Source organism: Amphibalanus amphitrite, unplaced genomic scaffold (assembly GCF_019059575.1).
Source record: "Amphibalanus amphitrite isolate SeventyFive unplaced genomic scaffold, NRLGWU_Aamphi_draft 000066F_arrow, whole genome shotgun sequence".
In the NCBI taxonomy this organism is placed as follows: Eukaryota; Metazoa; Arthropoda; class Thecostraca; order Balanomorpha; family Balanidae; genus Amphibalanus; species Amphibalanus amphitrite.
The window spans coordinates 1,245,682-1,270,326 of record NW_024881562.1 but is presented as its reverse complement, the minus strand read 5'-3'; the positions used below and the strand labels follow the sequence as shown (position 1 = coordinate 1,270,326).

The window sequence follows — 24,645 nt, the reverse complement described above, 5'->3', positions numbered from 1 at the left end:
CCTAACCCGACCTACCTCAAATGTAAGCCCTACGTCATCTTTGGTCAACACTAAAATCAACATGAATCACGTTAAAGGAAATAGTTCACTTTCACGAAATTATTTTTTTTTGCAACGATTTATGATTTTTTATGTTCAAAATAATCAGCAAAGAAAATAAAACCTTTTTATAACAAAAGATTTTTTTTTCTATATTTTGATATAGGAAGAACTTTTCAGCTTCTGTAAGGCACACGCGATCCAGTATGAAAAGAGCATGGGTCCCGAAAATTCTTCAGAAACAGAGAAATTATCGCAGCCACCGGCATTTGGGCGATCTGCTCGATCTGATAATGTTCCCCTGAATGTCCTAATTGATCAGTACGAGAATTTCTCTAGAGTTCTCGTAGATAATTTCTCTAGTTTCTGAAGAATTTTCGGGACCCATGCTCTTTTCATACTGGATGGAAATATATGCAAGGCACACATCCTCAACGCAAGACACCTTTTTCGGGACGAGAAATAGAATATCTTTGCCTAGGGTGATCGTTGGGCTGTAAAAGCTCCTGATTTATGCTCGTCTCAGCCCAAGCTACGGAACTGCTATTCCAGTTCAAAACCCATGTTAAAAAGTGAACTATTTCCTTTAACGGTTATGCCGCTGCATTTCAGAAGGTTATTTAAAGATTTGATGCTTCAGTAGGTGACTTCATTTGTGGTTCCATGAAGCCAATAATCTTGTTCCGATTTAGCAACACTGCATGGGTGGCCGCTGGCGAGATGGCTGCACTCGTTTTACTTAATTAACGGGGCCCAAATTCCTGCGGCGCTGCGGCCTCTCTAAGTCGGAAGGTCAAACAAGCTGGCTCCGGTCTCGAAGGTGACCTCAGCCCCGAGCGAACACACCCCGCCGTGTCGGCCCCTGATTGGTCGACACGCCCCCGGCCGGACGCCTCTCATTGGTCCTTCGCAGGCTGACGCAGCACACCACGGGAGATAGCGGTCGCGCGATATCATACGATGCCTTCGGTGATGGTGAGGCGTTGTTTATCACGCTGACGTGGCAACGCGTCGGCATGACGCAAACCCAGGGAACGGTGGCTCGGGACTTTTTCTCGTGGCAGATCACACATGACTCCTTTTTGACGCCTTATTTTGGCCATAATCGTGACCTTGCTCACAATTTCCACTTCACCATTACATCTACATTCATTCGATTCTCAACGGAGAGGTAAGCGAACATAGTTGCAACTTGCAACCGAAAGCTTATTGTTTTGATTAGGTATCACCTACACTAATTGTTAAACGCATTTAAACATTTTTGCAATTTGTAAGTGTTGACGTCAGGTTTGTCATTAGAAACATTCTACCATCAACGGTTTCGGAGTTAGCAGGAGTGTAGGTACCTATAATAATGTAATATTTTCCTCCAGGCTGGTTTGGCGTTTATGCGTGGAGCCCCACGCTACGAGGAGCAGGAGAGGGCGGTATGAATGAATACACACACACAGGCACACATCAGCAGACTCAAATACAATGCACATTGCACAAGATATGTATTGTCTGGCACACCACCCGATCTTTTCAGTTTCGTTACACCACCCTAGCATTTCGATATCTCATTTATTAGCATAGGCCCACGATGTCCACGTCAATCACCTACCTATCAGTAAATAAGGGACATTGAACAGATAAGCAATTCCTAAGGATCATGCATACCCAACACCTGTCACATAAAGATAGGCACTAGGCATGCAAGCCGTTTATTAACCCTCGCCGGCCGAGGGGGGGGGCGGGTGCCGCCCCCCCATAGGGTTTTTTCGCGATAGCTCCGAACACGCTGGCGATAGAGAGCTGAAACTTGGCATACCTGACCTTTGATCCAAGCCGGATCTTTTGACACCAACCGCATTTTTGAGTCAGGTCAGGTCACTGACCTATGACGTCATAAGTGAACCTCTGCACGGTCTTCAGATGTCGCAACTTCGCAACGCCCTCACTGCCAGAGGAGATGTCACAGGGAAATGAAACTTGCAGGATCTAGTATCCATTATGAGTCCCACAACTTGTATATCTCGGATTTTTCCTAAAGGTCATATGAGGTCAGGTCATTTTCGTGACCTCACCATTATAAGTCAATGGGGAAAAATTCAAACTGCTATTCTGGCGCCGGGAACGATCTCCAACTATCTCAAGCACACAGAATCGTGATTTGATGCACTCCTTGCAAGGTTAGATGCGTCACTTTTGCAATGTTGACCTTGCGTGACGTCATTTATGACGTCATCAAGGTCATATTAGTTTTTCGTCAATAACTCTTGATCAAATTGAGCTAGCGAGTCGGGAAAGCCACCAATGGACTCAGGAAGACCTGCCGAATCGAATGATATGCGACATGACCCCTTTCGGCCAACTTCGTGACCTGGGGGTGCTGACCTGACCTTGACCTGAGGTCAACACCCCAAATTGACCTGACCCGGACAAAAAGTATATCATTCGACGCGCCTGAGCGAGACGAACACGATGCTGCCAAAATCGGCGCTCTGCGGCCGTTTTTTGCGAAGTTATTCACCAAAAACTGAACCGTACCTTGGGGCACTTGACCTGACCTCAGAGGTCACCGGTTGACCTAGGACCTTAAAATCGGGTACCAATCTCTGCGTCTCGTAACGGCGCACACGCTCGTTTTTTCCGCGACGCGCTAGCTCCACCAGGGGCGAAACGGCGAGGGGGGGGTCGTACCCGCCCCCCCCCCCCTCGGCCGGCGCGTATGTAGAAAACCGATAGGTCCGGCGAGGGTTAAAGCGTTCCCTTCTGTGTTAAGTAATTTACATCGTGTATGCTTCGCTGACCAGGATATTTCATCCCGCTCAGAATGACACGTAGCTGCAACGATATAACAGCTACTCATGATGACATTCAACCGATACAGGACACTCAGCTAACATAGTAGCGCGCTATGCTGTAAGCATATGCACATCGCATGTTCTCAGCAAACACACCTACCTTTCTCTCAACAAATAAACATGTTAGCCGCCGCTCCTTACAAGCTCGTCTCTCTCTCTCTCTCTCTCTCTCTCTCTCTCTCTCTCTCTCTCTCTCTCTCTCTCTCTCTCTCTCTCTCTCTCTCTCTCTCTCTCTCTCTCTCTCTCTCTCTCTCTCTCTCTCTCTCTCTCTCTCTCTCTCTCTCTCTCTCTCTCTCTCTCTATCTATCGCTCTTTCTCTCTCTCTGTCTCTCTCTGTCTCCCTCTCTCTCTCTCCTCTCTCTCTCCCTCTCCCTCTCTCTCTCTCTCTCTCTCTCTCTCTCTCTCTCTCTCTCTCTCCCCGCTGTCTCGTCATTTCTGAACCATGCGCGCGGCCATTCGCGCCACCAGCTCCTGAAGGTGGTGTTTTCGCTGCTCGGCCACCGCGATCACCTCGGTGTGCAGCGGCTCGTCGTCCGTGTCCCAGTCCATGATGCACTTGTTGGTGATAAGGCTGAACGCGAACACGCGCATTCCGCAGTGGCGCGCCACCACCACCTCAGCCACCGTGCTCATGCCTGTCGGAGGGCCGAGTCAGGTCACATCAGGTCGGGTAAGGTCGGATGGAATTGGGTTGTTACTTAGGTCAGGTCAGTAATACAAGTAGAAATGATGGGTGGCAGGCAGAATTACTTTTCTGGACACAGGTCAGGAAAGATGATAGGAAGCCGAGAAGAAGCACAGCAAAAACAGAGAGCAAGGTAGGAGAGAGAGAGAGAGAGAGAGAGAGAGAGAGAGAGAGAGAGAGAGAGAGAGAGAGAGAGAGAGAGAGAGAGAGAGGAGAGAGAGAGAGAGAGAGAGAGAGAGAGAGAGAGAGAGAGAGAGAGAGAGAGAGAGAGAGAGAGAGAGGAGAGAGAGAGAGAGAGAGAGAGAGAGAGAGAGATATAAAATATTTACATGGACCTCAACTGTTCTACATCGGTGCTGTTTAACCAGCTGTGCTAGCCTGTAGACGGTCGTGTTTTTTATGTAAATTTGCCGACAAATGTCACCACTACGTTCTATGCAGTTTGCGACTGAGTTCCCTGAAGCACCAGCTGTGCCGCATTGCAGCTGTGTCGGGCGGGTCAGTCTACCTCACAGGTGAACGTTTAGGACGAACGGAGCGCGGCCTCTGTGAACCTCGAAAGGCTAATATAATTTACAAGTGAAAAGTGCTTTCACCATTATTCGATGACGACATATTCATTATTCATTGACACATTGATACAGCATACAAAAACATTTCTAATAAACATATCCGTTCATGGCAAATGGACGGTGCTTCTGTTTCTTTTATGTTTGACGTTAACAAGTCTCAAGTGGCTTAGACAGCAATAAAAAATCTCAAGAAACTAAACCAGAGAAGCCATTAAAAAGATAATTGTAACATCGTTTTTGTGTGAAATCAATTCATTTCATGAATCATTGATAATCGTTTCCACTTCCTTATACATGTATACTTACTTAACGGCGATAGAAGTTCACGGCAAAAAACAAGTATTTGGTTTTTGTTTTAGAATATCTTATCAAAACAGTCCGCGGGGCGATGCGGGGCGGGCAGGATGACATGGAAGTTTGTGGTATAGTGTTGAGATGTTGTGAACATGTACTGTGTCTTGTGAATTTGATTTAGAATAAATATGAGAAAAAAATCCTATAAAAACAGAGTTCCCAAGAACTTAGATTACTAAAATCGATGTATGAACAAATGTATATTTTGAATTTTGAAAACATCTTTTATGTGTAAAACTCTTACCGACGGCGTCGGCGCCGAGCAGCCGGAGCAGCCGCAGCTCGGCCACCGTCTCGTAGGAGGGCCCCCCGAGCATGACGTACACGCCCTCGTGGACGCTCTCCTCGATACCCATCTCCTTCACCACGTTCTTGGCCTCCTGACGAAGCTGTTTGTCGTAGGCGTTTGACATGCCCGGGAACCGAGGCCCGAAACTGCGACAAAAATGAGATCCGTTTCATCAAAAATCAGGGACGGGTGTGAATGCTGAATATGTGAGACAATGAAATACAATGCTGCCCTTTAGTCTAGCGAATCAATAAAGCTGTGAACCAACAGTCGCTTTAAACATAAAACTAGAAAGACGACATGCAGCACAGAGCAACGCGGGTAATGCTGATTGCCGTGCATCGTTCCCATCGACAAACGGTGGACGCTCGCTGTTCCATCTCCATCACAGAGAAGAGAGCTGGACGCTCACCGTTCATCATTCTTGCCGATGAGCGGTGAGTCGCCCGAGAATCCCGGCATGTTGATGTGGTCCTTGATGATCATCACGTCACCGATCTTGTATCCACGGTTCAGTCCGCCGGTGGCCGTCGAAATGATGACGTCACTAACGCCAACCAGCCGCATCACGCGAATCGGCACGGTGGTCTGTAACAGACCGGTGACGTCATCAATGTGTGACGTCATTGGGAAGCCATCTGCTGCGGGACGTTGTCTGGAGCGTGTCACAGCATAGCCGGGCCGGACATATCTAGATAGGTACCCTCTGCACTGATGTCACAGCAATCAGTCTGGATTTGAACGGTCGTGTTGTTTGACTGGTCGATTAACAGAATCAATTAATTGATGTTCATGTTGCAATGATAGTGTGCACACATTACCGTTGGGTAATTCCGGTGGCTTGTAAAGTAAGCCTAAATCCGCATACAATCCAGTCGCCTACCTTCCACATGGGGTAACCTTCATAACGATGCACTCGACCCTTCATACACATGACGGGTACGCCGTTGAGCAGACCAAAGACGACCCGACCGTCATGGCCGTGCACCGTCGACACGGGGAAGTTGGGAATATCCTCGTAAGAAAACGACTCGCGCTCCGTCAGGTGGTCCACGAGGCTACCTATGGAGGGGTGAGGGAGGGGAGTGTCACAGGGAAGAAGCTGTCTGTCCAGCATGATCATTATCTAAATAAAATATGAGAAACATAAATAAAAGAACGTAAAAGTAATTCAAAGTGCGGTGAACTTTTACACGCTTCGCATCTATTGAGTTTTTTTTGTTTTTTTTATGTGTTACTGTTATGTAAGTAATAAGTCCTGAATGAGTTCAGAGTCCCTACGCGAATGGTCTCCAGAGACCAGATACGAGAGCACGTCGCGATATAAAATTACCAAGTCACCGAAAACAAGCCACGAGGCGGAGATGCGATACTCGAAAAGCCACCGACCTAGGCCTGATCCGCAGATGATGCCGATCGTGGGTCGGTGCTTGGTTCTGTCTAGGAGGTAGTTGGCGCCGTCATTGATGGCGTTGTAGTCGAAACTGAAACAGAATCCTAAACTCTGGTAACTTACGACTTACCTTCAGTAACTTATTTAAACTTTTTTTGATTTATCGAACTATACCGTATACGAGAAGTACCTACTGGGGTGAATTAGCCACAACTTAAATAAGTATATTAACCGGCTTGAGAACTCGTAAAGCTAACATCTGCAAGCACTTTTAGTGCACATATTTACTGATCATTTGCTGATCAATAACTGATAGCTCAGTGCCTGGCCACTTGATCACTGTATAAACGTTATCATCTATGCATATTGGCGATGGTAGGGTAAGGTGCCTAATTAGCGACCCTTTCCGATTTGCGACCTACCTCCCTACAGAAAAACTGGCAGGAGAAAACGGGGTAAAAAACATCGTCAAAAGGTCAGCCATACTTTGGTTATCAAATTAAATTATTTTCCCGTCGTCGATGTTTCTGGTGGGACGTTTCAGGTGAGTTTAAATAAAAATGACGAGTTTCTTATCCAAAACGTGTGTGTTTGGGCCCTCTCTGATGAAAAGCGATACACATTAGGATGATGCACCTTTTTTATTCTGAATCGACATTCCTTTTTCAATTGATTGCCGTTTTCCCATAGTGAATCGCTCAACTGTGCACAGCATGGCTTTTAAACATGTGTCGCAACTCATATTTCCTATTTGCGCCTGACATGGTCGCAAATAGTTCAAGAAGGGAAAGAAAGGTGAAAAGAGAGAAATGAAAATGAGGTGTTGCTGAAGCTTGCAATGTGTGGCAGGGGATGCCAAATGTCGTCACCGACTGCAGGGGTGCCGAATTCAACGCGGACCTCGAATATCATACGAGATAGCCCGCAAAATTTGGGTTACCGCGTTCTTTTCGCCTTCGGTGCATCACGTGATCATTTTTTAGGTACTACGTAAATGTGTTGGATAAACGTTCCTGTTCGAGTGATTGAGTGCTTTGCGTATAGGTTACCTTTTTGAGATCATATTTCATCTTTCCAGGCGTCGCATTTTTTGCCATTTTCAATATGAGGAAACCCATAGACTTATTAGCGACCCTCCCCGGTCGCTAATCGGGAAGAGTTCCCTATAAGCGTTTTTTTTTTTTTTTTTGCAATGGTCTGCCAAAATGCTCACTTCAAATAAGTTAGTGGATATTGGGGCAGAAAATGACTATATAGTATATTTTAATAGAAAAATGAACGATCTCTCCGAAAATCAAGCCAGCAATACAGTTGTACCCACAGAGCGTGAGCAATGGCGGTTCAAATTAAGGGGGTCGCTAATTAGGCACCTTACCCTACTGCATAAACACGCCAACAGGCATGCATGTATGCCTACCACGAACGTTCAAAGGAATCCCCAACCGGATTTACCCTGCCCAGCATAGCCTGTTGTTCATCGTTTGTTTATGACGGAGCTTGGGGGAGGGGGTCTGCCGTCTAGGGTCTTACCCACAGCCAACAAGCCAAAGTTAAGCGTGACCACAGCCTGGACGCGATATGATATGTATGTACTGACAAAGTGTGAGGTCAGACTTATGACCCTTCCTTTGGTCTCACCCCTCCCCTCGCAACTCGAAACTCACTCTTACACTGCACGAGCTGCATCTCTTTTGTTTCAGCTCCATGCGTCAATTTGGTATTTGATCGCAGATGTCAGGCATTAAAAAAGACATTGCACGGATATACAACGAAGTTGCTAGCGAACAGAGCCACATGGTGAAATGGACCGAGTAAAGCCTGCCTTACGAGTAAGATTGTGGCTGTCACTGCGTTCAAACGTTCGCAAACGACGGGCACGGGAGCGGCCGGCGGTGCAAATTGTGAACGATCCGTTAGTGACCAAATGTTGGACAGTTTTATCACCCGCCCGTGTCTGATAGTTTCCCAGTCAGGATGTCGGACGCTGCCCGAGCCAGAATAATTTACAGCGGCAGATCAGTTGGGAACACTTTGGTCCGGCGGCCGCCAGTTTATCATGTCCGACGTAATAACCCGTCCACACGAGAGCCACAGCCCGTCGTGTCACTGCGGCGGCTCGCAGAGCGACGACCCCTGCCGACCAAGTGACAATTTAGACCTGCTGGGACAAATGGCCCACTCATCAGCCACCCACTTACCCCTCTGCAGCCGCCATCGTAAGGTCGTGATGAGGGACGATTCGGCCGTGCGTTCCTCGGCCAAACGCTCAGGAGGCGGCAGACGTCTCGAGTGGCTCGGTGACTACAGCTCCGTCCGGGGCCGGGTCACAGAGGTCAGGTCAGGCCGATGACGGTTGACCTCTGCTGAGCTGGGCTGAACAATACGACCGTGTCTCGACCTCGACCGGTCAGTTCAGAGGTCACCCAGAGGTCACCGGGAGGTCGGCCAATCCCCGCTGGTTGACAAGCACCACAGGGATTCTGACTGGATAGTTCCGGCGGGCGGCGGGACTAGTCCGACACTGGCGCTGTCAGGGGTCTACCGCGGCCACAGGCGACCAGAACACGCGAGTCAGATTACCGCCGCCTGCTGTCGACCAGGCGCGGACACCGACACTAAAAGACGGCCCTGGCGCGGGGGTGTGGTGGCGCGGCGCCCCACGTGGGTACAGAGGGCGACCTACTCGGGACCATGCTGACCTGGTAAGACGAGCGCACAAACAGGCTGATAAAGCAAACAGAAACAGGCTGGGATGACCCTCCGCATAGCACGGGCCTCAGCAGTTACACACTCAGCAGTAACACAGAGTTCAGAGGTAACCATTGCCCATTGGAGTGACGTAAACGTAAACGTCAAATCTTCCCGACCGCGGGGAGGGTCGGTGCCTTCTTTTTTGCGATTGCTAGGCAAGAGTTAATCAAAGAGCTGAAAGTTTCTGGTTGAATGTGGCACTTCTGACACCAATCTCATTCCAGGTGACATTTATTGACCTTTGATGTCATGAATGAACATAGAAATGAAAAATGCCCGATACCGCAACTTGGCAACGCCATTATTAGGTATTTGTAAGAGAATCTTTCGCGTGAAGATAAAGCTTGCAGAATGTAGTAGGAAACAGGTAACTGGTAAGCTAGTAGCTACCGTATTCTCACAATTCTCATAGCTTGCGTGTCTCGAATTTTTAGAAGGTTCATCTGAGGTCAGGTTGGACACGTCACCTCACCATTATAAGTCACTAGGGAAATACAGAAACCATCGTTTTGAAATTTGCTCTTTGTCCAATTTTATGAGGCCGCTAAAATATGACCTAATCTTACGTGACTGTCACTGAGAGCTGATTTTGTTTCGCTGTGCGAGCTCATCCGTGCACGACGACTCCATCCAGAGAACCGACCAGCAGCAAGCTCCTGACGACGAGAATTTCCTTTTGGTGACCGCCCTCCAGTCGCATGGCCACACCGGTCGACAGCCGACCCGGGGCTGTGGTGAAGGCCCGGGGCCCACCTGGGGACACCCGACACCGCCGTCACCGACCGCAGCCAGAGTGCCGTTACAGCAGCGTCCATCCGCCGCGCCGGGGGACCGGTGGGGTGTGGTACAGAGGTCGGTGTCCGGGGAAGGGTGGGGGGAAGGGGAGCGTCGAGCTACGTCGCGTCCGGTGCAGCTTCCAAGCTCCAGCTCCAGTCTTGAACGGAAATGCAATGGGTTTGATAATAAGTTTTGAGGGAAGGTGAGCAGGAAACTGAAAACAGGAAACGACTCCCGGTCGCTTCCCTCTGTCACTATCGTCCCAGCCCTCACAATGCAACTATACCCAATAACCATTTAATTTTTTATGGTAGGTATCATCACTCCATGGCTTGAGCCCGTAGGCCGGAGTCCGACCTCTCCTAAACTTTAGCGCATTATGTGTACCTGGTTCTTAGAACGTTCTTGCACATGATCTTATGATGTTCCGAGTTCCGACCGCCCACCCTTTGGGATCCTAATCCTATTCTTGCTGCCATGAAGGCTGACGAAATATGCGGCCTATCCTTTGAATACACCTCTCAATCACGCCACATGGCAGAGTAGATCTATTTCGAGCCGTTTGAACACGAGCTGTGTCGTCTCCTGCAATTGATCTCTCATTGTCACCGACGTCTGGCGCTCCTCCCCTGGTGACGTCACTGTCTCCCAGTGACGTCACTGAAACGGGGCGTCAGTCGCGGCCCTGGATGCGGCCCTGCTCTCCCGCTGAATTAGTGATGCTCTGAGCGGGAGAGGACGGTCGATCGGTGATGGGAACAGCGACTGGGCACTGAGGATTACCGCCTTCTTGGGGACGGCAGGGAGTGAGGGCCAACGGGGCTGGACGTCCTATCAAGACCGTGGTTCTTCCTCCAACTGAAGGAAGCCAGACAGCATTGGGAGCTCCCTTTGATAGGGAGGCAGCCCAGTCCGCGGGGACGCAGTTGCCTCTCCACCAACAGTGGTGAATTCTGACCCGTGGGCGTCTGACCTTGCCAATGCTACGCACACCTGCCACAAAGTATCCATTTATGCCAGACGTTGTTCGCACGGCCCGCAGCCTCGTCAGAGGTTAAAGAAATTAATTTATCTTATACGGCCAGTGCCCACAACAGTCCTATCCCAACAGACATACCGCTCGAAGATCAGCTCGAGTGCCGCTCATTCTCCGAACTCTTAGAGACCCAAACACACTCTTACAGATATCCCTGATTGCAGAATCGTCGCATCCTCAAATGTGTCGCCTCATTCTCAGATTTTCTCGAGAGCTGCTGACTCTCCAGCTACTTACAGATAACTCCAATCACACAGAAACAAGGCGCTTGTTTATTTCACCACAGGACACGTCAGGCCAGCCGCTCGGGCGGGTGCGGCGGCGGATTCGGCCCGCGCCGCCCCGGCCCTCGGCCGCCAGGTGTCCGACAGTAGTACGGTTAAAAGCAGATCAGCCCCTCTCGCCCCGCGGCGGTCAATCAGTGAGTGGCCAGCCCCCACCCCCTCCACATGCCCCGGCCGGCCCGCGCGGCCCGCACCGGCGCCCGTTGATCGCAGGCTTATGCGCACGACGCGTTAGTATTCCTCCTCTTCGGGCGGCGGCGGGACGCCCTCTTCTTCGTCCGGCACCGCGAACCCGTCCTGGCGGCAGACGAGGGGCGTTAAACAGGGCGCACGGAGGGCGTTAAACAGGGCACACGGAGGGCGTTAACCCGCGCCCCGTTGGGCTCTGCCGAGCAACGCGCCCGGTTGGGGGGGGGGGCCATTTTGGCCCCCCCCCTAAGATCTCGAGAACCACGCAACATAGCGACAAGCGGTAAACGGCGTTGGATAGCCCCAACGGGGAACTACCTTGTGACCCAATTTTATTGACCTAGGTCAAACCGATGACGTCACAGGTCAGGTCAAAGGTCCAATTTTCACCGTTTACAGGCACTTCAAGAAATGCGTTGTAAAATCGAGTAAAATGCATTTCATTGAAAATCATCGATGGGGAAATGTTCTTCAAACACATATTTTGCTATTTGAGGTCACTGATACCAGGTCAGGTCACAGAGGTCAGGTCACGGGGGGGGGGGGGGTCACAATATGAAAGTGTCGTGTGATACATGCTTTATGGTCCATTTTCCATGACAAATGCGATTATATGGGTCAGGCAGCCTTTGGGGCCAGCTTAGATCACGTTTTGGTCAAGGTCAAGTCAAGGTCAGGTCAAGGTCAGGTCAAATTAGGTCAAATTTCAAAGTTAATATTTTTGCATAAAATGGGTATCGAATCGATGCAGCTCGTCACGGGGAGTTCAATGGTGGTCTTTGTTTTGCCGTACGTGGTCTAGAATTGCTAAAAATTAAGTTCAAAAATTTGACGTCATCATTTTTGAACAGTTTTTTCGCTATAACTTGGCCAAAAAACGAGATATCGATCTGAAATTTGGTATGTATATAGAAGAGCGCTGGGACTATCACATATATTCCGGTTTTTTTCGAAATTCAGAAAATTTTTGGATTTTTTTCAAAGTTTTTCTAAAAAAATTAATTTTTTGAATTTTTTTTGGTCAAAAACCAAAAATTTTGAAAATCCGAGATAGCAGTTTTGTAGCGCTGCTTTTTGTCTACTAGACCATATAAAGAACTTTGAAATTGCTTGATAACTGTAGATTTGGTGAGCGTTTCAAGATTGCATGTTTTTTGCTCATTTTTGCTCGAACATGACCTCAGTTTGACCTCAATAACTCCTGACCTAAGGTGACCTAAGACTTGAAATTTGGTGTGAAGGTGTCAAATTGATGCCCGGGAAGGTACTGAAAATTTGGCGGCGCTGCGCGCCGCCGTTTTCTTGCTATTCAGGAAAAACCACAGGGGGGGGGGGGCCAAAATGGCCCCCCCCCCCCAACGGGGCGAGGGTTAAACGGAGCAAACGGGCCAGACGGAGGGCGTTAGACGGGGCACACGGGTCAGAAAGAGGGACAACACAGCGATACTGTATAGTTAAAACAAACGGACGAAAGTGGTTAACACATAAAAGGATGAACAAGCAATAAATACGATCACAAGAAACAATGACAGCAACTGATACACATGAATACACATGTGAACCCGACATCCAAGGTTACGCCAAAACCAGCATATTTCCTACGGTGCTGGGAAAGTACTCCGATGATATAATTGATAGTCTCCACAGAGGTGGCAACGTAAAGGTGTCAACGCTGAACGCACACTTGAACCTCACTAACAAACAAGAGAGAAAAAAAAGAAGAGAATGATGCATCTGTTCTGCACAAGAACACCTGCATGCATCGAACACCTGCAGCCTAAAATTGTGCCGCGAGGTCAGTGAATGCAGCCAGACATTTCAGCAGTGCACTGCCGGTCAAAGAGTAGGCCAGCCAGCTGTTTGTCAAATCACGTGACCGACGCTCGTTAGCTGCCATCGATTTTCCGGTGAATCACGTGACGCTAACACAGGCTGGCGTGGGTCAACAGCAACATTCACCGGCGCATTCGAGCAAGACGGTCCCGACTGTAGGATTCGAGGGAGACGCCCATCTCGAGAACTGTACTGAAATCGATAGGTATTTCATTAACTTTCATTCGAAAACGTTGATGTGAAGACAAAATAGTAACTAGATCCAACTCATCGGGTCCGAAGCAGCGAAATCAAGTTAGTTAAATTGTCTAGATCGCTTTGCTTTGAAGTACAAGTGAAAACCTAGTGCAATTTGTCACAACGACATCTGAAATTATCATTGGATGGACTTGGCATTCAGAACAAGACTGAAGTTGCAATTTGCACTAAGCACTTTTCTCAGAGACCGTGTCAATGAGCTGCTGCTCTGCCCCGATATTAATAATGAAAAGCAGAATGTAGCCGAAGTCTGGCATTCTCGGCAACTGCCATAGGGCGGCGTTTGCTATTTGCCGGTAACAATGGCCTCTTGAGAGCCTGTCTGCTTATTAGCTGGAATATGGGCGATAGCGGCCGACTTACGCTCTAATGGGGCCATTAGGTCGTGGCCGAGTAGCTCGTTACTGCTGTCAACTGACCCTTATATAGCGAACTGGACTGGAGCGGGCGGGGCAGACGGCGGGACGACGCGGGGGGGGGGGGGGGTGCAGACTGTCCTAATCCCAGCACAAATTTGACTGCATGAACACTATTGGGTCTCGAGTACTATTGGGCATGCTGCCTGTTGGTGCTTTTTCAATAAATATAAACAAACATTATCATAAACAAAACTTTCTATGAAGAGTTAACGGTCTTCTGCAAAATGTTTCGAAACTCGCGTTCCAAATAGCCTGATACTTTGAAATCAAAGTTTCCTTTTAGATAAATGCTAGATCCCAAAATCATATTGTGGCTAATAACTAACCGAGAGGTTGCCAGAGACCGAACCGCAAGGTACACTGTACAGTACAACTACACCAGGGACAGGTTAATTCAAATATAATTCCGACAACTATTCGTCGCAACCTTTGCTCGTGTGTTTAATAATATATCATCAAATGCACTTAACGACTGAAGTTCAGTTAGCTGCCAGCCCAGGAAGCCTCACACACTACCATCTTCATAAGCCCGAGCGCTCACTGAGCGTCTCAGGTGTCTTAATTAGCGGCAAATTGTAAGGCCGCTCTCCAAGGAGACGGAAAGCGGAGGAGACTGAAAGGCGGGCGGCCATTGGGCGCCCTAGGGAGAGCCATTGCAGTTCCAACGCCGTCCTGCCGGCCCGGCCCGTCTCTTACCACTGATGCTCTACTTTCCCAGAAAAGACTCACAGGCACACACACACGGTGCCACTTGTGAACGCGCGCTGCGTTCTTATTTAGCATTTCTCACAACTCAGGGCACCTGCGACTCTGGCCTTTCAATACCCGTCATAGAAAAACTGCGAAACACCTGAATAAATATTGTCTCAGCCAGGGCGCTACCAAACGCGTGGATTCGCGTGAGCCTATTGTCAGCTTCCGAAGGAAGCTGACAATAGCTGCCTTCCCCTTGCTCACAAAGCGTAGCAAGTGGCTGCGAAGACAAAACTTTCCGCTAATGCCAAAGGCTGAAACAGGCTCTTCTGGCAGAAAATCGTACGCGAGAGTCCGTTCAAATACATAAGATACCTACCTATCGCTCGCATCAATGGAGCGTATCTCCACGCGTGCGACTGATGCCAGCGAGAGCTTAAGTATTTAATAGGCCCTCACATGCGAAATTTCCTCCTAAGTGTCTATTTCGGCCTTAACCCATCTCATCAATACCTGTACTGGGGACATTGAGTCTCCTGGGTCGCCCAATGTCTCACTTCGAACCAAAGTCTATATATATATATATATATATATATATATATATATATATATATATATATATATATATATATATATATATATATATATATATATATATATATATATATATATATATATATATATATATATATATATATATATATATATATATATTATGTTTGTAAACTTCGGCAATAAATCTTCTTTTAGACAAAGACCATTAAACGTAATAGCACTTTCACATTTCGAAAGCTTTGTTTGTGTTTTTATGATCTTATTGACTATTTTCTTGCTGTTTTCGTCAATACGATGTATCAGATCGGCAAAGTTCATGTAAAAATATTCGTTAAAGTTCGACGCGTTTCGAATGTATTATACATTCATTTTCAAGTACACTGTGAGACACTCGTTCAAATAATGCGTACATGGACACGTTTGAAAAACAATATACAGGTCACGAGTAAAATCATAAATAACACTTTCAGTTTCAGCGCGCTATACTACAACAGTAAATATGATCACGTCACACATAGCGCTAGTCGGGTTGGGTAGCTTGTGTTGGTGTTGTTCTGCGTGTTTGTGGGTGTGATGTGTGCTGCATTGTACCCCAGAGAGCCAGTTTTTCTAGGCGTGCGTTTTTCTGTTCATTGATGCTTGGTGTGTGGTCTCTGATGTGTATGGCCTCTGTGATCTCTACGCGTCTGGGGTCACGGTTGGAGTGGATGATCGACGTGTTTTCTACCAGGTGTTCTCTTGTCAGTCTAATGTTGTGTATATATATATATATATATATATATATATATATATATATATATATATATATATATATATATATATATATATATATATATATATATATATATATATATATATATATATATATATATATATATATATATATATATATATATATATATATATATATGAATGTCAAGTGTCAACATTCACCAAATTAGTTCCCTGGGTCAATTCCTAACATGTCGTTTAAAAATCCCACTTCCAATCACAAAGTGCCGCACCGTTTCGGCTGTCGCCATGTCTTACTATATGTAGAGTAAGTTCACACATCATTGTTTATAACACATGTCTCACCTCTGTGGCATAGAGAATGTCCAAGATCCTTTGGATCATCTTGTTGTCTGACTCGTCCTCCTGGCAAATGACCTCGATGTCACGCAGCTTGCCGAAGTAGAAGTCGCGCTCCTTCTCCAGACCCTCCACGCTGAGTCGCATGTCGGCCATCTGCAGGTTCAGCTCGTCCAACTGCAAGTTACATAGTCAGGCCAGGTCAGGTCACACGTAGAATATCTCAGGTCAGGTTAGGCCACGGGAGAGGTCGTGCCATAATGCACTGTGCAGATCTGGATGATGCCGGACCGATTCCCAGTGAATCCCACTGTCTCCATCTCACGGCTCTCTGACAGCGCCTTCAGAATCTCACTCATTTAATCTCACTCTGAACCCATCATCATTGACACGCATTTCAGGCAGCTACACCAGGACAGACCGACCCATGCACTCCTCTGTTCCACTTCCTCCCAACCCCTCTGACCCGCCGACAGACCCCTGTCCCTCCGTCCCCAATCCCACTTCCTACCTCCGCCTGGCGGTGATCGGGCGCAGTTGGCTTTGCGGCAGCCGCCGCGCGGGGCGCTGCTCTCGCCGCCGGCGCCGCCCTGCTGGCCGCTAAAACACACACACGCATACAGACACGGTGTCAGGGCATGTCACAATGATGTCATAGATATGAGGTTGTGACCCGGGGAGCGCAGCGTCATCTGCTGCAGCTGATAGGCTCATCAGTATTGCTGAGCGATGACAAAACAATAACAGATTACGGATCAACATGAGATGTGCTGTTCCTTCATGTGGTCGTAACTAAGCTACGAAGTAAGCCGAATAGAAGTGAGCTTTTTTAACAAATACATGGTCACGATTCAGAGATATGCCTCCAACCCACATTATTACGCAAGACTAGTGAAATGCAGAGACATCAAGAGGACTATCAGTAACACTAAACATTTGCAATAACGCATATCCAAATGGGTTCATATTCAGCATACATATCTATCCAACTAATCTAACCTTAATGTATCTCAAATATTTGATAAATGTCCGATATGCTCGCATGTTGACCAGCACAGAGGCAATAGGGGGGGGGGAGGCTATCTTCCTCCACCTCAGGCAGACGGAGGGGGTGGGGTGGGACGGGAAGAGGGGTGACTGAGTCAGCGACACTGCTCATCGTTCCAGTGATTCAGCGTCATTTCAGCTGAGAGGCAGTCACCGGTCCCATACCGGCCTACTCTGACACGTATCACATCTAGTGTGAGTGTGAGGAGGAGCGGGATGTCTGTCCTCGGGTGGTGAGAGCCTGTCCAGGACTGCGACAGACACTAGACACGTGTACAAGGATCGATTCGTTGGTCAGGGGTCGCCAAACGTGCCCGCACCGACGGAGGGTGGACGACCCATGCGTCACAAGGAATAATGGACGTGGGTAGAGCCCAGCTATTGACATAACGACTTCCCAGCAATAACTCATCACCGAATGGCGTGGGTAGGGACAACAGACGGCGGTTGTGCAAGCGTCGCCAGAACCAGTGACTTGGAGCTTCACACTCGCCAGCACGTGTAGACTAATATTCTACTCTAGCATTGAATCATCAAGCATATATCCTCTTCAGCCTAGTCTGTCATTGTCCTGACACGCTCCCCCCCCCCTCGCTCACCGGGTGCAGGGCGCGGTGCGGCGGCCCGCGGCGCCGGCCGCGCCATGCCGATCCGCTTGGCCGGCGCGGCGCCTCCCCCGCCCAGTCGAGACGCCACGCCGGCACCGCCCATGGCCTCCCCGCCGCGTGCCTCGAGCGCGTCGTACTCGGTTCCGTCGTAGTTGGCGTCGAAGAACCGCTTGAACCACTGCAGGAACTCGAAGTTGTCCTGGAACTTGCCCTTGACCAGCTTGTCCACGGGGATGATCTGTGGGGAGGAAACGGGAGGTAAAGAGATCATGATTGCGCGGATTGAAACGGTGGCATCTAGCTAATTAGATATCCTGTTTAGCATTGCTACAGCGTGTAAGTGTGCTTTAATTGAATTAGTCATCGAATGAAAAAAGACGTAGAGCTTTGCGAGCCTAATTTACACTAAATGTCACTAACTGAAAGTACGAGCCTATTGTTATTGGGGAATGAAGAAAAAAGTTGGAACAAGTATGCATTCATTTTAAAAACACTTACCTTATCGACATTCATCTTTTTAAACGAAGCTTGTAGAATCTTGAAGTTGTGTATATATTCATGTTCTAGTTTTGTAGCGAACTTGATCTTTTTAACAAGTACAGAACCTGGAATAAAACATTGTGTTAGATTTCAGAATGCGACACGGTTGTTTAAACGGGATCTCAACAGATACTCATATTTGTAAGAGAGCATTACTGAATGTAAATACCAGTAAAAGTAAATCTCCCAAATATACGTATTGAAATCGGCGTGACGTCATTCATCCGCACTGCTAGTGCCAAAGCTGCAGTCCCCACTACCCATACCCCCACCATCGGTCGCCTATCTCGGTCAATCCGTATCGATAGTGATAGAAAACACCCGCCCACCAGCGGTAGCCGCACAATCCACTCGTATCAAACTGCTCAGCGCACTGCGCAACTACCGAATCCCTATCTATTTCGTCCCGATCACTTACACTATCGCCCTCCTGTACCAGTACTGAGCCGTGACCTCAAGGTGCCGAGTCGCCCAAGCCTCGGTCCTGACTCCTGAGAAGCCCGGCTCCGTTCCCACCCAGAGCTCATTTTTAGACGTCGGCTCCCTATTTCGCCCTTAGCATGACTACCTCCGCCCACCCCCATGCAGCCCAGCGACCATGTAGAACAGCATACATGAGGCTCGGTGCAGAAACCGCGTTCCATTCGCTAATGAAGTAACGAAATAGCCGCCAGCTGTCGCGATGATGTGTCCAGACCGGCTCACAAAGGTCAAACGAGCCGGGAAACCGGCAGCCGGAGCCACAGCTGGAGACTGAGGATCAGCCCGGGGCCGCATGATCTCCGACAACGCCCTCCAGAAGCTGCCCCGTGCAGCGTGACCACGCCCATTCAGCCGACCAAGCGGCCACGCCCCTCGCAGCTCTGCACCAAATGTGACGTCATCCCCGCCCACCCGGCCAGACGAGCACTGCAGCGACTCGGGCCACGCCCACCATAGTCCGAGCCACCCCAGACGGACGGTCTGCAGCTCAACCGAGGCCGTGGCCTTCCCCTCCCTCCCATTCATAGCCTGGACCAGGGGTCTGCACTGAAGGCGGCCGGCAGACCGGAACCATCAGACATCAGCACTCGGAGCGGGGTTAAGTGGCATGGCACTGTGGCAGAGATCAATATAGGGTCGGAATTCCACGAATGACCGCTGCCCACTCAGACTGGCAGAAAGGCTGGTATCGGGGAGAACGGACACAAGAGGGCTGTAGAGCAGGCGACAGAGAGCGACTCGCACGTCACCTCCATTTATGACATGGGGCTTGGAAATGATTGATTTCCAAAAGCTCCAAGGTGAAGGTGGTCGAAGTTTACACGATCAACGGCTATTTTCAATGCAATTACCGTCAATCACGACACCAATCAAATTGATTGGACTAACTGGTCAAGAAGACGACGGGAAGGGCGGTTATTCAATTTCTCATTTCGTCAAGTTTGACCAGTTTGAAGATACTTCCAGAACAAATGGCGCAACATGGCGGGTAGATTTTAATACGTCATCGCTGTGTGCCTTTATGGGCACAGGGTCGCATAAAAATGCACAATTTATTCTATGAGAGAGAAAAAACGAAACTCTTCCAAGAATCGATAGTCGATACCATTTCAGAGGTACCGCATTCCGTCCGAGCAACAGCTGATCATTCATTGGTCAGCTGTTGTATTCAGTGCGGTTCTGCAGTATGTACCGATAGGCTGAGTCAATGAGTCATGATTCTCACGGTACGGCTCTGCTGCCACAGTCGGGGAGAGAGGCACAGGGGAGAGAGGGAGGAGGAAGTGAGGGAGGTGCGCTGACTGTGCTGAATCTCGGGTCAACAGACCGGTAAACAGCCGCCCCGCCGCCCAGCCGACCAAAGAATGACGCACAACTAGCGGACCGCGATGACAATACATCGCGGGACCACGGAGTGAAGACCGTATGGCAGGGCAGGGCAGAAAACCGCAGGGCACAGGACGGCACAGCAAAAACGGCAACGAAGCTACGTGGCACTCGACAAAGTGCCTGAGAAATGAGCATGGGATGCTGAACGGTATGACGAGGGATTACAGATCAGCTTACGATACGTACGTAAACGGCACTCAATGCAAGAAACGCAACTACCGGGTGATTTTCCGGGAACCTTACTACAGAGAACAACCCGATACCAAATATGGCCTCCGCGCTCGTGATCCTCTCCAAAACAGTACCGCCCTCCGTCAAATCGATGGGCCGATACGGCGGCAGCGGCGCACCGGCGTGACAGCAGTCTGGGGCGGCGCTGACCAGAGATGTCGGAGATAGCTCTCTGTGGCTCTCCGACAGCCGCCCAACCAACACCTGGTGGTGGTCAGCGAGCGCTCTGCGACTCGGATAGACGGGGAGCTTCCCCTCTCCCTTCACGCACGCAGTAGGACAAAGTGAGCTTTGAATGCCATCGACCCATGACTGATAACGGCACAACTGCTGGCCTCAGAACCCAGCCCGATCTAGGACCAACCGCACAGGGGGAGATTGATGAATCTGGCAGTACTGGATGAAATTGCATGGTTTGGCCAATAGGCGTGCAGTGTTAAGCAGGCTTTGCTCTATTAAAAACTAACGGGAAACAATATTTCACGAAAGCTTGCTCGACCCCCCCCCCCCCCCCACTCCCCCTCCCCTCGTCACGACCGCTAGTACAGCTACCTCAAGTCACATTGCGAATATCTAAACTTACTGTATTGCTCCTAGTTTGAGCATTTTTCCAAATAAATACACGCTTGAGCATCCATTGTTGAATCGACTGTAACGTATCACACCCAGCAGCTTATCATATCCCTTACTGAGCCTTTTCCGGTAGTTCCAATATCCCCCAGCCTTTGTTTGTCAGGGGGACACCACGTCACCATGCAGGCCACACCCCACAGCGTCCGCTGCCGCTACTCACCGGGAAACATCATGTCCATGAATTGGCAATATGCTGCCCCGTTGCAGAGCTCCTCAATTTTGCCGTAGTTGGCCTGGAGGCAGCCGTTCACCCAGGCCAGCATATCATGCCGGCTCATATTGTCCGACGTCACGCCGGTCGAGTACACGTTCACAGCCATACTCTGCAGGCAGAGAGAATGAGAACACATCGATGATGATGAGGATGATGATGAGGGTTCGGGGTATGATACAAACGTTGTGGTCATAGGCGCCCATGAGAAAACATCTGTGAAGAGGACATAAATATTGCACAGCACACATAATTATCGTAAGAGCCAACTAAGAGCAAAAATACAGTGTTGCTGGTTGCATTTATCCAAGTGTATGGGCATTGGGCAACGGGCATCATTCTTAATAGTTATGAAAATTTAGGAGCATTTAACAAAATGAATATATCTCCTTACTGCCACAGGGTTCTTAATGCAATGCAAAACTGTGAGAGCGTAACTTGTAAGCAAAAAGGTAACAGTTTCAGCAAGTTAAATAATACCTCCTTTTAAAAAATGACCAGTGAACCAGCCTGATCAGCTAAATCCAGGTGACAAGCAAGGTTTCAATAACTGCATCTCATGAGCTTCACATTTATGTCAGGAAATGTAGGTACTAGGTAGCCTAGCAAAAGTGAAATACTTTGGTTTGGTATTTTGAATATGACATCACAATGACTAATACTTCTGTTATTCCATCATCAGATTAGATACTGATTTGTCTCATGGATATCTACCAGGGCAGAATACCAGCCCCAGATCCAGAAAAGTCTAACTTGACTCTGCTGGGGGAATGTCTTCTGCCTAAATGTGCTAAAAACATCAGATTTCCAGAACTTTAAATATCGCCTTCTTATAAACAACTTATTCATATTTTTTCAGCACTGTTTTATCAAGTTTATTACATTAATTCTTTGATGGGAAAACAACCAAAAATGGACAGCATTGGAGAGAGAACAACAGTTTTAGTGCACTGCATGGGGGCAAATTCCCCAAATGCCCCTCTGAATCTGCTATCAACTTGGACCAGCCAATGAACTCTAAAACTTAAGGATCATTTTTATGGGATAAGGATAATATTCACAATATTAGCTGTGTATCATCCAATGGCAAAGCTTTATTGTCTTTAACATAAATAGTGATTTGCATTGAAAATTAACAAATAAATCCTAGCCTTTTGTGTGTGGCTTAAAAAAAATAGTAGATAAGCTGCCCCGGTGGGACATTCAGTTAGAGCGTCATCCCACAACCTGTGGGGTGGAAGGTTCTGGATTCAATCCCCAGTTCCACCCGATCCACAGAAGAATTGTTCCAGGCTGTGTCACATGGGCGGCGGAATGGGGAGGGCACCGGGGCACAGTGCCCCCATTGAATTTTGGCATTAACATTAGCTCTATGGGTGTTGACTGTTGCATGGAAAGAATGGAACCAAAAGTTGGCAGTGCCCCCCTTAATTGAAGGTGTTCCGCCGCTACTGCTGTGTCACCAAGAGTGGGGAAGATTGTCACTTTAACCGGAACCTAGGGGGGAATAAGGGATTGAGGACCAGGAGGAGCAGGAGCACTCCAGTAATTCAGTAGGTGGAACTATGGTCATGAGTACCCAAATATAGGAACGTTCCCATTTTTGGGAACGGAGTTCCCAAATATGGGAACGGGCGTTCCCATTTATGGGAACGGAAGGTAATTTTTCGGCCGTTCGCCCACTAAAACTCATTAGTGCATCACGTCTCAAAAAAGTGCACGCTAATTTAAGTATCTACTAAGTCTCTATAAAATTATCTTTAATCTGACCGTTGCACAAGGAAATTGACCGTCGAATGATATTTTTAATGATTTTTTGAAATGACGGAATGGTGAAAACATGGGTTATACTACATTTAACTTGCAATTTTAAGGAAAATGAAGCGTTTTTTACATTTTGAGGTCAAGTATAATAATTTTCGCCTGGTTATGAAGTTTCATACTAGCGACACCAGATGCTGACATATGCAAGCGAACACGCGGACAGTCCGGGGGTAATATTGGTGACATTTGGTGTCGGGGCGCACGACCGCATGGAACGTCAGTGATTTTACCGAACTACTGTTGTAAACTCAGTTTCAGTGGTTTAAAATTATTCAGCTGTATTTTATCATCCCAGAAAGATATATTTTTTTTGGATGCTAGCTGTTTAGAGTTGTTTTATAAGGAGCGTCATGAGCGTGGTTTTTGTCTTCCGTGTTTCTAAGCGTGATCGTTTTGGGGGAATTTCTCTTATATAGGTCGCTCTGTGTGGCTTATTTATAGTTTTTATGCTGATTTCGATCATTCCTCGTGCCCATCCTACCAGGCCTTTTGCCACTTACACTCATCAAGAAAGGAAAAAACTAGATTTTCATTGGGACTAGGTGTTTTGAGGGTGTAACATATTCAGCGTTCCCATTTTTGGATACTTCCTTGTGCTCGTCAACTATCGGTGATAAACAGACAGATGCTTGACATGTCTCCACCCTCGGCGCGGACGGTGGATATAGGTATGGAAGACCTTGTTGAACATCGCTGAGCGTTGTGAATTACGTATCCTGCAGAGGGGGGCGTGCCCGCTGCGAGATCGACGGGAATAAAAGCGCAGAAGACCGGGCGAAACATGCGACGGTCTTGCCGGAAAGGTCATCTGATGATTGTTGCGTTAACAATAATTTGCGGCGTTGGACGTGATGCTTGTTAATGAAAAGAGCCCCTGAAAGGCGTCGGTGAAATCGTTCCCAATTTTGGGTACGCCGTTCCCATAATAAGGAACGCTTGCAGCGCCAGTGTACGAGAGCGTTCCCAAATTTGGGCTCGCGGCCCGGATGATGGACTGCTTTAGAAATAGGGGAACGATTTGAAACTACGATGGGCCTTACAATATCAAACTCTTTCCCAACAATATTGAGACAAATATCAGGCGGTTCACGATCGTTTTATATTTTTTGGACGTCATTTAACGGTTCTTTTTCTTGTTTTAAATAATGCCTACATGGCGTTCCCATATTTGGGTTTATCGTTCCCAAACATGGGAACGAAAATGCGTTCCCGAAAATGGGTACGCTTGACCATAGTTCCGCCTACTGAATTAGACACAAGCACCCATTAGAGGTGAGACCAAATAAATAAACAAAAACCTAACAAAAATTTATACATACTGAGCAAGTGACATCTTAACAATGTGACACGGATAGCACAATTATATTTTGTTTTGGTACATCAGCTTACCGTTTGATTTTCGAGTTTTAAAGTCAAATAAAGCGTTAAGTACTTACAATTCAGCTTCAAGTTTTCCTAAAATATATCATAAGACACAAGGCGTCTGTAACTGTAAGCAAGGGCTCTTTTTATCAAATAATAATCAATCCGCAACCGCCACCAAAAAAGAGCCGCAACCGCCACTCCCTTCACATAATATGCATCATAAATGCATCGTAAATGCAGGCTCGGAGGATTGTTCACAATTTCCAGCCG

At 48.0% G+C, this 24,645-nt stretch overlaps 2 protein-coding genes across 2 annotated transcripts; both read right to left on the bottom strand.

Annotated features, from left to right (window-relative positions):
- Positions 1 to 3,114: 3,114 nt before the first annotated feature.
- LOC122378882 (purine nucleoside phosphorylase-like) lies at positions 3,115 to 8,820 on the bottom strand. Its single transcript, XM_043360514.1, has 6 exons — positions 8,377 to 8,820; positions 6,175 to 6,269; positions 5,669 to 5,847; positions 5,198 to 5,373; positions 4,741 to 4,931; positions 3,115 to 3,520 (listed from the first exon to the last, which is right to left on the bottom strand). The coding sequence occupies exons 1-6, from the start codon at positions 8,391 to 8,393 to the stop codon at positions 3,315 to 3,317; spliced, it is 864 nt and encodes a 287-aa protein (XP_043216449.1). The 5' UTR covers positions 8,394 to 8,820; the 3' UTR covers positions 3,115 to 3,314.
- Positions 8,821 to 11,000: 2,180 nt separating this feature from the next.
- On the bottom strand, positions 11,001 to 24,628 carry LOC122378881 (microtubule-associated protein RP/EB family member 1-like). Its single transcript, XM_043360513.1, has 7 exons — positions 24,447 to 24,628; positions 21,136 to 21,298; positions 18,198 to 18,304; positions 17,691 to 17,937; positions 16,556 to 16,644; positions 16,051 to 16,221; positions 11,001 to 11,323 (listed from the first exon to the last, which is right to left on the bottom strand). The coding sequence occupies exons 2-7, from the start codon at positions 21,293 to 21,295 to the stop codon at positions 11,258 to 11,260; spliced, it is 840 nt and encodes a 279-aa protein (XP_043216448.1). The 5' UTR covers positions 21,296 to 21,298; positions 24,447 to 24,628; the 3' UTR covers positions 11,001 to 11,257.
- Positions 24,629 to 24,645: the final 17 nt, after the last annotated feature.